We start from the raw sequence: 16829 nt of genomic DNA, 5'->3' as shown, positions 1-16829 counted from the left end.
ACATCTGTCATCACTACAATTATTCTCACCAGAATGATGATATGACTTAAAAGAAATATGACATGGTATCGATCTAATTGTGACATGTAAAAATTTATAAATTAAGATTTATGTTTTTGTAAGATTTCTTAAATATAGTAATAATTATTTTCTATATAAAGATTCATATTTTTGGCAAAGTTTCGTAATATAACAATAATTAATAGATTTTATATCAAAATATTATTTTTCTAAAAGTATCCATTTTGGTAAGATTTTAGAAATATGGTAATACTAATAAATTTTCTATATTTATTAAAATAATATAATTATATATATAAATAATAATTACGAATTTTTTTCCATCAATTTATGTATCATATTTTTATTATCAAAATAAGTATAGTTATAATTATATATTAATCAACTTATATATGTTATTTATATTAATGTATATATTTACTAGAATTAATTTAAAAATAAAAGTTAACTGAATAAAATAACTCTATAAATTTTTAATTATTATTATTACAATTTAAATAAAATAAAATTAAAAAGTTAAAGTAAACTTGAATAAATCAAACTAGAAAAAGTACATTATGGTTTTACTATTTAACTAATAAAATTTAAATTTAAATACTGAAAATTGAAAATTTATTTATATAAAAATATTTTTAAATCTTTATATCTGCGCATGGCGCAGAAAAACTCCTAGTAAGACAACATATACAGAGTAACGGTTAGTGCGTAATTACTATTAAAATTTTAATGGTAAACCAAAGATAGCTCATCGGTTTCTAGAAATGAAAGTTTACATAAATTTTACTTACTCTTTCTAACCAGCAGTGATACAAATTTCATTATCTTTTATAGCTTAAAATGACAAAACAGACATTTAAATACCGAACTTACTTAATTTATCAAAAATATATTTTTCATTTATCCAAAAAAATACAAAACTAACACCTAACCAATTTAGACATGAGTTTAGTCAAAAATAATTGTAGTTAGTCAGCTATTTATTTTTCATGTTATTTTTCATGTTACATTTCAACAATAAAAGAGGACTTTAGAATGTTAGGTCTCCCTTCGTTTTTGTGGGAGTGGTGTTTGTAGATCACATTGAAAACACTAAAACACACATATTTTTAGAATACATATGAAATTAAAGTTTTATAAATGATAAAATAACTAACACAACAAAATAATAGAAACATCATTTTCATTATCTAAGTTGTGATCCTCTTTGTGAACCAAGTTTTGATCCTCCCTGTGAACCAAGTTGTAACTCTGCGTCCTATACAAACACATAGCATATCTGTAACATCCCGAGCTGTAATATGTGAAAATGCTTAAGATAATTGATTTGGCTATCTATATCACCAAAGTTGACTTACTTTTTCCGTCACACATCCGTTTAGAACTCCAGAGTTAAGCGTGTTTGGGCTGGAGTACTGAAAAGATAGGTGACCTATCGGGAAGTGATTCGCGATACCGTGTAAGTGAGGTCAAAGCACAGGAAAAGGTCGGGTGGTGATTTCAAGGTCAGTAAACAATGACTTGAGTCTTTGGAAAAATTAACGGACCGATCGCTGGAACGGGATGGGGTCCACAGGCCGAGACAGCGGGCATGGGTGGTCCATTAGCCGTGGGCGGTCAAGGCGTTACAAGTGGTATCAGAGCTGGTTAGCCGTATCAGAGCTTTCTTTGAGAGGAGGTGAATCGTAACATTCCGAGTTGTGATATGTTAAAAAGCTTAAGATAATTGATTTGGCTACCTATGTCACCAAAGTTGACTTAACTTTTCCATCACACATCCGTTTAGAACTCCAGAGTTAAGCGTGCTTGGGCTGGAGTAGTGAAAAGATGGGTGATATATCCAGAAGTGATTCGCGATACCGTGTAAGTGAGGTCAAAGACGGGTAAAGGTCGGGTGGTGATTGCAGGATCAGTAAACATTGATTTCGAACATTTGGAAAAATTAACGGACCGATCGCTGGAACGGGATGGGGCCCACGGACCGAGAGAGCGGGAATTGGTGGTCCATTAGCCGTGGGCGGTCGGAACGTTACAATATCAATATCATGTAAAAGTGAAAACATAATGAGAACAACATAAGAATATCTGATCCTTCCTTGACCGGCCTCGTGGTCATTTTGGTTCAGATTCTACCCTCGGATTTGAACAACTAACCTTGGTATACCCTTCTTCTCTGCAGTTTGAAAAAGTCATAATGCACTTATCACGACTTAGCTTAGCCTTACTTGTTGATTGTGAAGATGATTCATTGGCGCTTTTCTTTCTAGCATAATTACTTGGATTTCCTCGATTTCCTAACCTATTGGTGGAGGCAAGACATGTAACCTTTTCAAAGTCGGCCATAATTTCATCCCTTCAAAAGGCCTAATACTATGCTCATAAGTCTTTCTCCATCTTATAGTAGTGTAGTAATCTGAAACGTAGTCATCCACTCTCTACTTTTCTCCGGAGAACACACAAGCGGCATGATGGCATGGAATTCCATTTAGTTGCCGCATCCCATAATCACAAGTTTTCAGATTCATATCAACACTATAATAGCAGCCATGGTCTTCAAGTTTGAAGACATTACCTGTAGCCATATATCTAATACAATCTTAATCTTGACCGTTAGATATAGTAGATTCTATTGCAACATGAGCTCGTTTAGTGAATCTAGTCTTCAACATATTAGAAATTATAGATCGTTTTTCTGTGCGAACCATTCATTGTCTCCTAATTTCCTCTAGCATTCAAGAAGTGGTTTTTGCCTAGCCTCACGGATTGTTTTATCGAAAGATTCATTAAGGTCGTTCAGATTATCATTGTAACATGAACCAACCTTAAAGAAAGCCCACGACCAAGTGTGAGGATTGGTGACTTGAAGGGTTTGATGTGTCATTGCATTGTACCTCTTAATCTCATTCATTTTCTTTTGAAAGTCTCTTAAAGTGTAACTGCGAACTATTTTCCAGAATAATCTCTCTAGCTGTGGATCATGGTTGTCTCTCTTCCAATTTCCATGAATGTGTCTTGCACACATTCGAAGTTCTGCATTAGGAAGCTCTAGATGAACAACTCTTATTAAAGCCTTCAAAAAAAACGAGAACAACATATTAATAGTCTTATTATTTTGCTGTTAAGCGAGAACGACTGAAGAACATAATGTATAGCTTTACCTTTTGCTTGTCAGATATGATTGTGAAGTTGCTTGCATCACCAAGATCTAAATCCATCTTACGATGATTGACAAATCATTTCCAGTTAATATCATTTCTATCTCGACAACAGCACAAGCAATTGGCACAATTCGATTATCTTCATCTCTTCCAACAGCAGCAATCAATTGGTTCTTCACATCCCATTTTGGAAAAGCTCCGTCAAGACCTATGATTTGTCTACAAGTGGACGTCCAAGCTGATCGTTGTGCTTCAAAACATACATAGAAGCGATCAAACATTTGCTTACTTCTTGGTGTTGCTCCTAGAATGGTAATTATCTCAGTAATGGTGCATGAATTAGTCTTACGAAGTTCGGCTTCATAATTCCAAATGCATGAAAAATGACCCATGGCTTGCTCGTCTTTCTCTAGTGACTTTAGTCTTCACCTTTCGACATTGCTCATCAGTTACTGTCAACTTGTAAGTCCGTTTGATCTCTTCACCAATCTATAGAGCCGTAAGCTTTAAATTCAACCTTAATCTTTCAGAAAACAACTGAGAAATAAATGAACTCTTCAACATTTGGAGTGGCCAGACCATACACAAGAATGCTCATTTGATATAGACATTTATCTGCAGCTTATGCTTCCTCTTCTCATATGAACAATACACTCTCCAAGGACAATCATACTATGTTTCCGAGCAAAAATCTCCAAGCTTCAATTGTGTTTAAATGTATAACTTGGTGTCATTTGTTTTCAATGAATACCTCAAAAGATCTTGTTTGAATTTAGACGTAGAAAAAACGTTTTACCCAATGCTAAAACTTCATCACTTGATGCTTCATCCTCCCGAGCCTCCCTCTACGCATCTTCTTCTTCATCATCTGATGATATAAGATCAAGTATATTTTCCTCCTTCCAACAATCTTCATCTCCACTTTCATCATCATTTCCTTCATTGTTCTTTGTGATATCCCCAAATTGTGTAGATAACATTTCACAAGCTTCTTCTTCAATTTGAACAACACCAACTTCTTCTTCTTCAACGACATTTTCTTCAACTTCTTCTACCAACTCATCATCAGAATCATCAATAATGGCTTCAAAATCATCACCGGGAATAGGTTCACGCTGCTTTTGGTGACCCTCAATCTTGTTGCTTTCAACTACAGGTGGAGGTTTGGGTTCTCGATCTTGTTGACAACGGACATGTAAGTGTTTCCTTCTCGTATTGTCCATATCTTACTTGATTTTAGCCTCTGAAGCAAACAGAGAGAATATAGAGGTGAGAAATTAATTTGTGGGTTTAGGGTTCTTCTGATTTTGATTTGGGAATTGTGTTACATGTTTCTAATTTTTAAAACGCGTAGTTTATGTCGTCGTGAACAGTAAACCGCTGACTAAGTATAATTATTTTTGACTAAACTCATATATTTTGGCTAGAACAAGATAAGTTTGGTATTTTTCTGATTAATAAAGAATCTGAATTTTTTTTGGCAAATTTGAGTAAATTCGATATTTAAATACTCGTTTTCTCATTTAAAAAAATAGGATCTATATATTAGTTATTTTAAGAAATGAATATCATGTTTTATTGAGCTATGTTAATTTCTGCTAATCATATAATTAACATGACACATCACATAGAGATATGGAAATCCAATAAACTCAAGGTTGACCGAAAGTTAGAAACCCAATAAACTTCAATTTATTAATCAGTAAATTTTAAAATTTTATTAAGAATCCTTATGAAAGAGATGTTTTATTATATTTTCACTAAAGCTAATTATTTGTGTAACTTTCTATTGAATTTACATTACATGTTCAAAAATATGCGTGTGGTCTCGTTGACTTCAAAATTTAAAATTTATGAACAGATAGAAATTATTAATTAATATGATAAAAATCGGTGTTTATTTAAAATTTTGGTTAATGGAGATTTTAAGTCAAATTGTTTTCAAGTTACCACCGATTGCGTATACGGGTATGTGCATGCATCATGTCTAAACTTGTGATACAAATAGACGGTCTTTCTACGCGTATAGATTAATAAAAATGTTCCAAACAGCATAATAATTAATATATTAGGGACTTGCGAAGGTGTTTCTCGCAATACTTGTTTATTATTATACATAAAAATATAATAGAACAAGTATATAAATTAATGAGTAAACATTTTGGGTGGACGTTCGGATATCCATTCGGATTTAGTTTGGATTTATTCGGGTTTCGGATATGCAGAATTAAAGATTTCTGTCTATTCAGATATTTTTAAATTTTTGTTCGGATTCGGTTTGGATTTTTGCGGGTTTGAATTCGGATAACCCATTTAAATTATTTGTTAAAATTTTAAGATTCATTATATAATTTAAATTTCTCAAAACTATAAAAACAACATATTACATATAAATTTTAATAACATATGTAAAAATAATTAAACTTAATATATAAATTGGTTTGGTTTGAATATTTGGATAGAGAATCAATAAATAGTTTAAGTATTTTTGGTATTTTGAGTATACTTTATTTATTTTAGATATTTATTTTTGATTATTTTTATATATTTTCAAATATTTTGGACAATTTAAAAGTATCTTATATATTTTGGATGTTTTTAATATGCACTAAATCTAAAAATAATTATTATATTTAGGTATACAAATCTATTCAGATACGTTCGGGTATCCGAAATACTTTGGTTCGGGTCGAGTTCAATTTTTATTTTTTAAATACCAAAATCTTAAATACATTCAGATATTTAATCAATTTCGATTCATGTTTGATACTACATTTTTGGAACGAGTTCGGTTCGATTCTTTCAATTCAGTGTTTTTGCCCAACTCTTGTAAACATTCTAACCTTTAAAATGTGGATAGGATAGGGATTAGTTTCTGTCATTACAAAAAGTGGCTAAACATATATTATCTGTTTGTGTAGGTACATATAGTTACATATGAGCCTGTGTGCTGAGCGGATAATTGCTGAAAATAGTAAACCGGTGCAAATTATAATACTTAATCAGGATAATTGCACTTCTTACATTTTTAAAGAAAATCTCATGTAATTCTATTTGTTTGTTAAAAAATAAATTAAGGAAAAAAAAATTCTATTTGTTTGTTCAGAAAAAGGTGCTCTTATCATCCATTATAACACAGAGTTTATTGAGGATTATTTTCAGTTGTCTCAATTCTCATTTCTTTCCCATCCGTTTTAAATTTGAATATAAGACTAAAATGGGACAAATATTGGTTTTTATTAATATGTTTTCTAATGAATATATAATTTCATTTTCAATTTGATATATCTGGGAAAATTTATGTCCTAAATTCCCATTTACCAACCTCTAGATAAGACAATCCAGTTTCACTCCATTTACAGCTCACTTCAATATATATAAGTATCACTAAAAATGAAATGTTTATATACTACATATTGTGTTAACAAAATGCTCAACTTAAAACTAAGTTAAATGGCATAAAACAATAAAAGATGAGTTATTTTTGGGTTCACTAACCAATAAAATTTTGTTATTTTATATTCGATATCTTTAAAAAAAAAAGAAACAAGATATTGTCAAGTTATATATTTTGTTAAAATAAAAAGTAAAAAATAAATAAAAACTAGTAATAATTACCAAAAAAAATCCTTTTTAATATATTTTTAACGTCGTCAGCAAAACACTAAACCCTAAATCATATATCTTTGGATAAACTCTAAAGACTTGAGTAAATTTTAAACCCTTGGATAAACTATAAACCCTTGCATAAATCCTAAACCCTAAATCAAAACACTGAATACTAAATACTAAATCTTAAAAACACTAAACTCTTAATTCTAATTTCTAAACTCTTGGATAAAAATAAATAAAATAGTAATAGTTGATAAAGAAAAAGATAATTTTTTAAATACTCTAACGCCGTGAGCAAAACATATTAAACCTAGCATAAAACATTAAACCCTAAATATTAAACAATAAACTCTAAATCCTAAATATCCAAAAGTTTAGGGTTCATGATTAAGGGTTTATTTTTTTTAAGATTTAGTGTTTACATGTTTTTGATTTAGGGTTTAAGATTTATCCAATGGCTTATGGTTTATCCAAGGGTTTATGATTTAATATTTTGCTGATTACGTTAAAATATTTTAGAAATTTTTTTTTTTCCGCAAATACTACTATTTTTTATTTATTTTTATCATTTTATTTTAAAAACATAATATAATCTGACAATATTTTGTTTTTTTTTGAGATATTGAATACGAAAATAACAAAATCCTATTAGTTGCTGAATCTACTAGTGAAACCAGAAATTGTTCATAAAAGATATAAAAGAAAAAATTAGCCGTCTATATTCGACTTCTCAGTTTGGTAACATTTGATATCAATAAGTGGCGATTAAGAACTGGAACATTGGTTTTCAATTGTTTCATTTGCTAAATTATGTACATTTTTCTTATCGATTTGAGTTTTGTTTGAAATCATGGTTAAGTTCAATGTTATTTGGTTTGAAATGCGTCATATAAAACTTTTTAGAGAAACGGTGCTTAGGGTAGGTTTAAATTTAGAAGTAGGTATAAGCCTAGTGTGGAAGATGGAGACATTTAACTGAATAAAAGCTTTGTTAGGTTTTGAACTCAAATATGGATCAATCCATATCACTTAAAAGTTGGTAGGTAAAATAAAACATACAAAATAATCATCATCTTAACATTTTGGACTTTCCGTCCTACTCTATTATAAACTTAAGCCCAACTCTTTTGCCTAAATGATGAATAATTAATTATAAAAACGGGAAAATTGTCATTTAAATCACGAATTTTCAAATTTGATTGGAAAAAAATACGAACTTTCAAATTTGTTTGGAAAAAAACACGAACTTTCATTTGGACCATTTAAAGCACCAACTTTCGTTGACAAGTCATTTTAGTCATAAACTTCTATTGACCATATCATTTTAATCATATCGTTAGTCAACAGTTATAGTTGACTAACAGTAAACCTAAAATATGTTATAAAGTTAATGATTTTTTTTGGCCCAAATATAAATTATCTAACTTTTTAGAATAAGTTATTTAGTAACTAGAATTTTTTTATAAAAATAAATATTGAATAAATAGAAAATAATTTTCATTATTTTCTTCAAACGAAAATTTAAATAATTTTCATTATATTCTAAAATAGTTAATTAACATATCATTAGTTTAATAATTATTTATTAAAAAATATAAAAAATAATTATGTCAGTTTTGTAACTATTTATAGAGTTTGGATTATGTTTCATGTAAACATCTTATGCAACATGTTGGTATCTTTGACAAAAATATAAATCAACGTTTCTCCAAAAGATTAAATATTAAATATTGAAAATATATTTTTGATAAATATAACACTAATAATAAAAATTATTTATATAATTTGTCAAAAAGATATCAACTTTGGCAATAAAATTATGAAACATAATCCAAACTCTACGAATAGTTACAAAACTGACATAATTATTCTTTATAATGTTTTTAATAAATAATTATTAAAATAATGATATGTTAACTAACTATTTGAGAACATAATAAAATTATTTAATTTTTCATTTCAAGAAAATAATAAAAATTATATTTTATTTATTCAATATTTATTTTTATAAAAAATTCTAGTTACTAAATAATTTATTCTAAAAATTAGATAATTTATATTTAGGCCAAAAAAATCATCAACTTTAAAATTTATTTTAGCTTTAGTGTTAGTCAACTATAACTGTTGACTAATGATATAACTAATATTGTCAATGGAAGTTTATGAGTAAAATTGTTTGTCAATAAAAAAATTGGTGCTTTAAATATGAAAATTCGTGTTTTTTTTAAAACAAATTCGAAAATTCGTGATTTAAATGATCACTTTCCTTTATAAGAACGTAAGAATATTCACCCTAAAAGTGAAGAGAGGACGTGTTCTTATCTATTGAATCATTTTTACAACTTTTTACTTGAATCACTTTTACAACTTTCACATACTAAAAGGAAATGATGCTGAATGTGAACAATTTCAGAAGTTCCACTGGAAACCAAGTTATTGATGTTTGACAACACGAAAATAAAATCATATCGTAAATTCTTTTAAATTTTCTAAATCTATCTTATTAAAACAGAAACATTCTGTTGGACCTAACATTTATTTTGTAAGTTTTTAAATTAAATACACATTTATACTTTATAGTTAAACCTACATTAAATCATTAATGTTCATTTCTTTATACTACTATCCATGTTTCCAAACAATATACTTATTTCTTACTACTATCAATGTTTCCAAATAATATATTTTATACTACTATCAATGTTTCCAAACAATACAATAATTAATCTTAATATTTTATATCTATCATTTTCTCTTTAAAATTTTGTAGAAACATCATAATTTCATAAATTGCAAAATAATAAATTTTAAAATTTGGATTATAAGATTAAAAATTATGAAACTATTACAATTTAAATCAAATGAGATTACATATTGGTCATCCATCAGTTCAATCGGTAAGTCTCGAATTTTAGTGATTTTTGTTAATATGAATATTTTAAAAATCTAAATTGAATTGTCAGATCTCCGGATTAACCGGTATAATCACAATCAGGTTGAATTTAGAAACACTGATTTAAATGTAAAAATATTTTAAATACACTCTTTAAAAGTTACCAAAATATTTGTTAAGTTATTAGTAAAAAATTTCATCGTAAAATATTCCGCGCTTCCAAAGCGCGGGTCATAATCTAGTTTGTATTATTTATGAACACCAACTTGTTCAAAGATTGGTTCGAAGTTTGATTCCGACATTCCCTTAACCAAAGAAACAAACTTCTTCTCTATTGTAGTAATCTGAGAAGAGAAAAATGTGTTTTCAACTCCTACTAGTAATAATACTCTTCTTTGGCTGCAGGAACTTAACAAAACAAAACAGTCTCTGATAAATATTGGCGTATAATAAAACATTTAGAAATAGATTCTCATGGAAAAAAAAACACACATGTTACATTGCAAAATCGTCTCATCTGTCGTTTGATGTAGTGGGTATAGTGAGTTACTCAGACTCTTTTAGCTTTTTGGAAGCAGAGCCTTCTTCCTTATTCTTCTTCAGCTTACCCTCTCTTCGCTCTCTCTTCACTCCCTTGGATTTATCAGCCAATGGAATTTTTCCAACCTGGACACAAAGACAATGAAACGATCAGTTTTGGGGATCTGCTAATGCATATTATGTATGTTCATTCTTTACCTCCTGCTCAGGAATATAAACCCTCCCTAACTTCCCTAGCACATCATTTTGATCAACATTCTTCACCTGTAGAACAAACAAAGAATGATTCATCGGTTGTTTCGTTTCTACCAAACTTAAAAGGAAACAAGACAAGAAAAACAAAAGAAAATGTTGTAAGAGTACCTTCTTCTTGGGCTTATCTTTAGATGATCTCATGGCTTCTTTCCTTAGGCCTTCGTTGGGAAGACGGTTACGACGGATAACCAAGTCCATGGATGGACCAACTTCAACAAGCTCTATCCTAGGCACGATGGTCCCTGACTTTTTAAGCTTAATAGCGCAGTGAGTAAGAAAAACCTTAGTAGGTGATATCGCTGTGCATATGTAAGCACGGTCTAGTCCAGTAAGATTTAGATTCTCCACAACCTGCAGACCAAATAAATTCAACTTCTGCCATAAGGGTCAAACACGTAACAGAAACTTAGGCCGTACGGGGAAACACGTAAAAAAAAAAAACTTACCTCGCCCCGAAAGAGATCAGTGAGGACTTCTTTAAGCTGCTTGAGCTCAGGTACATTGTCAAAACCTTCTCCAGTAAAGCAAATAAAAGGCTTTGATCCTTCATGAGGTGCAATCTTCTTGTCGTAGGAAAAGGAAAGCAGAGATTTAAAGTTCTCAATCCCAACTTCTATAAGATCGTAGACATGGTGATCATACATTCTGCCCAGCACCAGATTGTCAGGTCTTTTCTTTGTGTGAGACCCATACTGCAACATAACATCCACCAATTTATCAAATGGACGAGACCAACTAAGCTTATCATCTTCTACCAATTTATCACGTAAGGGAATGAACTATAGACAGCAAGGTTGAATCATTAGCATATTCATACCCTCAAAGAAAATTAATTAGATAACCAAAAACTATGCTCAATAATGACAAGCATAAATAACACGGAGGAGCTGGGCGCTTACCACAAAGATGCTACAGTCGGTCTTGAGAGAGAAGAACTCGAGAGAGGTTTCACCTCCACTCTCAAAGGGCCTAATGTTCTCATTCCTCCTCGAGTATTTGATGGCACCTCCCTTCTTCAAACGGTACAGCTCCATCAACACAGAGCTAACTGTAGCGCTCGTCTTTGTTCCGTGAAGTATCAATGTCTTCTTCCCGTTCTCAACCTGCACACACAAAGTCGCTAACTTAACAGATACACCATAACAAGAAGACACATCTCAAATCATGATTCGTTGTTCCTCACCAACTTAGGAGCTCGCTTTTCGAGTACACGCTTGGCTTTGTGGGTCTTCGGAGTTCGTATTTCCATCATGACTGGTGATTTTCCTGCAAAGCGACGGCTCGGCTCAGAGGAAGAAAGAGGTTTTTCAATTCAAATGATATGAAGAGGAGGAGGAGGAGGAGGAGGAGGAGGAGACTAGGGTTTTAACTTCAAATATCTAAGCAAAATAGTCTCTTTTAAATGAAACCCACACTTATTCAATCCAGTATTAAGACGGCCCATGAAAGTTTACCCAATTAGCTTTTTTAATTTCTTTTTTTCTTTTGTAATTGATTTTATTATGGTGATTTTTCAACCAAAAATGCACATATTTCAACCTAAACATTTTTCACAGATATTATGGTGATCTTTTCAGTCTAAATTAAATTTAGTTTCAAATAAATTACATTAGCTATCAAAATTAACATTAACCAAAAAATGGTTGTGGTCAATTCTGTAAACACGACAAAATGTTTTGATGGCGAAAGAAATAATCGATTTATTGGTATATACATTTAGATTTTAATTTCTTCTATTTTTTTGGTTTCGGTAAGATTAATTGTGTTTTATTTCTGCAATTGTTGTTTGGTTTCGGTATGAACGATTAGGTTTTCACTCCTTTAAACTATAAAATGTATTATACTCTATGGAAAGACGTGATTTTAAACGAAAATCATAATTTCTTGAAAATTTGTGAATATTTATAAATCATATATGTATAAGGTTATAAAAGTAATTTAAATTTTCTCTAAATAGTTCTAGAACATGTAATGTGTCATTTTTGATGTGCTTACTTTGTACATTCATTTATTCCTGGGTGAAAGAAAAATTGAGATAATTCAAGAGTTCTTATGAAACTTTTTACCAACAAGATAAAAAAACATTAGATTTGTGTCTTAACTATTTGTTTAGTTTTGGGCTGATCTTTCTTGAAAAATCTTGATCTTTGTTATTTTAGTCTCTGTGTGAACATATATATCAGAGTAATTAGTGGGCAGATTAGATATGTATTCTAATATTTCATTGTTTCACAAAATTTTCTAACATGAATCTAAAACAGAAATATATGAGAGCAATTAATCTACCTTAAATTTTTATTTTTCGCATATGAAAACTCGATCTAAACAAAAAAAATGAAAATTGTTTTTTGGTATTTGTATGTGTGGTGAATCCTTTGATTTCTGGGGAAAATGGGCTTTTTCTGAAACTTTGTTCGATTCAAAATACCTCAATGTTTTTTGGTTCTTTCATCATACTTTATAAAATAAAAATTATAATAACTTAGAGATGTAAACTTGAATGGGAGGATAGTATCATTCAAGTGTAATATGAACATAAAATTGTGAAAATTTTGGTAAAATAAATAAACAAAGATATATTATGATCATGAATGTACCGTTGTGTTTATGAACATAAGGACCACATTCATAAAATAAGAGCAAACTTGAAATTTCATAAAAACTGATATTGTATTGTGTATCGAAGAGGGACGATAACAATCTTAGGCACACTCATTAATAGCATACCATCAGCAACGTCTTCCAATGATCAAATAGATGCATTATTGTTTTAGAGAAAGAGAGGAAGATGCAAATAATTAAAAGTTATTTACAGGAAGATGCAAATAATTAACACTTTAAAACAGTGTTATAAAACTAGTTGATCGGATATTTGAGAATATATATTCCTTATATACTAAACACAAGTCGCTTGGCGTATCAAATCCTGACACGTCGAAATTCAAAAAAAAATTTGGAAAATATAGAAAATCAAAAATTGTTTTTGTTTCATTAAAATATGTAAGTTTCAAAATAACTCGAATAACCAATATTTTCAAAGTAACTTGACAAATTAAATTATGACATATGGAATATCTGTTAAAAAACGAACATAAAATATTGAAAAATATTTCATCCCTAATTTACAGCAACTCTATCCAAAATTTTCTCAGAGTATCTCATCCCATGTTCAAAATCAATTGCCAAAAATATTAAATTTTTTTCTTCTCCTATATAATCTTTTATATATTGATTTACTCTCTTTTTTTTTCTCTATCGTCTCCATTATAAAATATCGATGCTTATCAACAGCATATCTATAGCTCAAATGGTCTTGTGGTTATTCAGTTTTAGTTATCGATAAAAAATACAGTTCAAGAAAAGTTCAACAACAACGGTAATGTATCTGTATTTCTGATTCTTTTATCTGTAAATTGAGCATTTACAAATATGTTTTTTTTTGTGGTTTATCCTTATGAAATTACTATTAATTTTAGTATTTCGGAAAGAACATGCATGGTACTATATATATCAAGAACACTATCTGTTTTGACATTAGTAACACTTTATTTCAACAGAAAAACTAAAGAGACCAAATGTTTATGCCACACATGTGAAACGCATGAAACTCCACATTCTAATTTCATGTTTAAAATCTTTAAGTTTTTACATCTATTTTTAGCAAGGGTCAGAATTTATCTCATGTGTGAAATCTATTTGCCAGTACCAATTTTTATACAAGGTCAAATTTAAATTTCCATATATTCTTAAGTAGAAAATAGTTATAAATCTTAATTGTTAATGAACATGAGAAAAAGGTACAAAACAATATTTTCAGAGATTTTTTGTAAAATTAGAGAAACATGATTCATTTTAGGTGTAAGAAAAAAATGGTATAGCCATTACAAAAGATAGAGATTTTTGCCAAAGATGATAAATCAATCCCAGAGAAAGGTGACAAAGATTTTCTAGCTAAATGCAATCTCTCTATGAATGCAGCCATCTGAAATCATGTTTTTAGAATATTTGACTAAAATAATATTTCTTTTATTGAGAATTATTTTACAATTTCATGATCAAATCATTTAAGAGTATAAATTTAACCTTGTGTGTAGCACAGGATAACACTACTATATATATATATATATATATACTGCTCAACAATTGAGAATCTGATGAACAGTATATAACACAACTATCACTTGTACATATATAGCATATGAAGAGATGTTGTTGTTATGTTATAATTCAAAATATTTACAGGTTATTTTATCTTTTGCTTTTTGTTTACCTTAAAGGCTATGACATTCATGAACAGTGAAAAATTACAGAATCATTTCCATATTTTGTAAAGGAGAAACAACAAAACATATGATGATCCGTGTGAAAAATACAAGTTTCCTCCAAAGGTACAATATGGATAGGTTCTTCACGCTTGACATTGTGCAATTGGTTCTTGATTTCCTGTTTTAGAGAAAGAGAGAGAGGAAGATGCAAGTAAAGAGTTATTTACATGAAACAGCCTTGTTCCTCTACAACAACTCTAATTTTCATCCTCACGTGCTACGAGTTCCGCTCACTCAAATCTTACTTTCCTGTTGTTGCTTCATAGGAACAAAGTAAAGATCCTCTAATTTAGAATCACAACAGACATGGCAAAAACAGAAGACCCCAAGATGTCATAGACGCGGTAAGTATGCATATGAGTTGAGATATAGAAAATAAGGCATTATTACCTAGTAAAGACTTTTCGAGGTCTTGTAATTGCTTGATGAAACCGGCGTTAGGACTTGCCACAGGTCTAATGCTCTTAACATGTTGCAATGCTTGGGTTAAAGTCATTCCGTGTTTCTTCATGAGGTAAGCAACAACTATAGTGACACTGCAAGGAGCAAAAGAACATTCAGGAAACAGAGTTGTCGTTAAACTAAACAAAGTTCAAAATCAATCAGAACCAAAACCTGCGTGATTTGCCAACGAAGCAATGGACAAGAACGCTGCCGCCTAGCTTCTTGGCTTCATCAATGAAATCAAAACACTCATCGAAGTACATTCCAAGTTTGTGTCTTCCTTATCCACAACTACTCAGCATAACATACAAGCAAGAAGGAAAGCGAAAACTCCGTCTCAAAGAGGTACAAGAAGATAACAAAGGTGAGACCTTTACAATATATATATATATATAGCCATACCTCGAACAACCTTGTAGATGAAATCGTCAGGGTGAGCAGGTCTCAAGGAGGAAGCTACGGTTAGGATATGAGTAACGTTGTAGGATTTCAAGAGGTTCTTGTTGCAAGCTGCTGCTACGGATCCAAGATAAAGACCCTGCAAAATAAAACAAAAAATCCTGAGAATTAAAGAATCATTGGTTGATTAAAATTAGCTATAGAGAGAGTGGTGGAATGGAACCTCTTGGATAAGGGAAGGGACGTTGTCTTCTCTATAGGCACGAGCGACTTTAATAACATGGACAAGCGCTTGTATCTTATTCCTGACGGTCTCGCTATACTCATTCATTGCTGCTAAAGATGACGATGATTCTTTGTCTCTATAACTCCTGAAATTGGAAAATGGAATCGAATGATTCCTCGATTACATCACATTATAAGGATAAAAAAAATAGAGAATCGAATTGGCAGATACGAATACACATCATCTCGTGAAAGTTGGATGAATGATCTTTGAGAAAAAATGATTGCAACTAAAAACGGATTTAAGAAGAAGAGATGAATTGAATTTGTTCAGATCTTACATTGAAAGAGAAGGAAGAAGAACGTGTCGTAAAAGGAGACTGAGACAACTAAAGAAGGTGAAATTGGCAAGTGCATGGTTCTCCAGGTTTTTGGGGGAATGTGAGGAGAGGAAAGATGCGTTTAATTCAGAGAGGCCAAAATGTTATCTTGTCTTTTCTACTAAGGACCGAATATTTAAATTTAGTTATTTAACACATAGAAAAGGAGAATAGAAAAGAGATGTGATACAAAGGAACATTTAGGGTGTGATTGTCACTATGCACAAGCGATATGGAGAGGAGCCCCATCTTCAATATAAAAATCCTCAGTGACCAGAAAGCGATTTTTGACACGAAGATAAAAGGCAATAATAGAATTCAACAATCTAATAATAGCATATGACTATTTTAACAAAAATAACAAAAATAATAAGTGACTAATTTAAGATCTGCACTTTGCGCGGATTGAACATTTTATATACACATTATTTTTACTATTATTTTTGTTTAACGTTTTTACATATTATATTATGAAATAAATTAATAATATATATTGGATAATTTGTAATAATTAAATGTTATGCATATATTTGAATTTACATAAATACATATATTAAAGAAATTACTTTTCTTTACTTAA

General features: G+C 30.3%; 2 protein-coding genes across 2 annotated transcripts; both read right to left on the bottom strand.

Annotated features, from left to right (window-relative positions):
- Nucleotides 1–10090: 10090 nt before the first annotated feature.
- On the bottom strand, nucleotides 10091–11844 carry LOC108857081 (ribosome production factor 2 homolog). The gene is made up of 6 exons (XM_018631009.2): nucleotides 11660–11844; nucleotides 11376–11579; nucleotides 10923–11168; nucleotides 10585–10827; nucleotides 10420–10485; nucleotides 10091–10347 (listed from the first exon to the last, which is right to left on the bottom strand). The coding sequence occupies exons 1-6, from the start codon at nucleotides 11726–11728 to the stop codon at nucleotides 10228–10230; spliced, it is 948 nt and encodes a 315-aa protein (XP_018486511.1). The 5' UTR covers nucleotides 11729–11844; the 3' UTR covers nucleotides 10091–10227.
- A 2824-nt stretch (nucleotides 11845–14668) lies between these two features.
- On the bottom strand, nucleotides 14669–16369 carry LOC108859474 (dual specificity protein phosphatase 1). The gene is given in 7 exon segments (XM_018633379.2): nucleotides 14669–15085; nucleotides 15192–15337; nucleotides 15417–15510; nucleotides 15513–15536; nucleotides 15648–15783; nucleotides 15868–16015; nucleotides 16211–16369. Coding segments are annotated over 7 exon segments (600 nt in total). The 5' UTR covers nucleotides 16213–16369; the 3' UTR covers nucleotides 14669–15035.
- Between the last annotated feature and the right edge of the window lie 460 nt (nucleotides 16370–16829).

The sequence above is a fragment of the Raphanus sativus genome, chromosome 5 (assembly GCF_000801105.2).
Source record: "Raphanus sativus cultivar WK10039 chromosome 5, ASM80110v3, whole genome shotgun sequence".
Taxonomy (NCBI): Eukaryota; Viridiplantae; Streptophyta; class Magnoliopsida; order Brassicales; family Brassicaceae; genus Raphanus; species Raphanus sativus.
The sequence above is the reverse complement of the archived record's forward strand: the minus strand, read 5'-3'. Positions and strand labels throughout refer to the sequence as shown.

Excerpts from the sequence above, each read along its gene's own strand:
- LOC108857081 (XM_018631009.2), bottom strand. The coding sequence starts at position 11,728 with ATGATGGAAATACGAACTCCGAAGACCCACAAAGCCAAGCGTGTACTC. Across the intron at positions 11,169-11,375 it reads CCGACTGTAGCATCTTTGTG|TATGGGTCTCACACAAAGAA; the intron begins GTAAGCGCCCAG and ends GTTATGTTGCAG. Across the intron at positions 10,828-10,922 it reads CTGATCTCTTTCGGGGCGAG|GTTGTGGAGAATCTAAATCT; the intron begins GTAAGTTTTTTT and ends TTTGGTCTGCAG.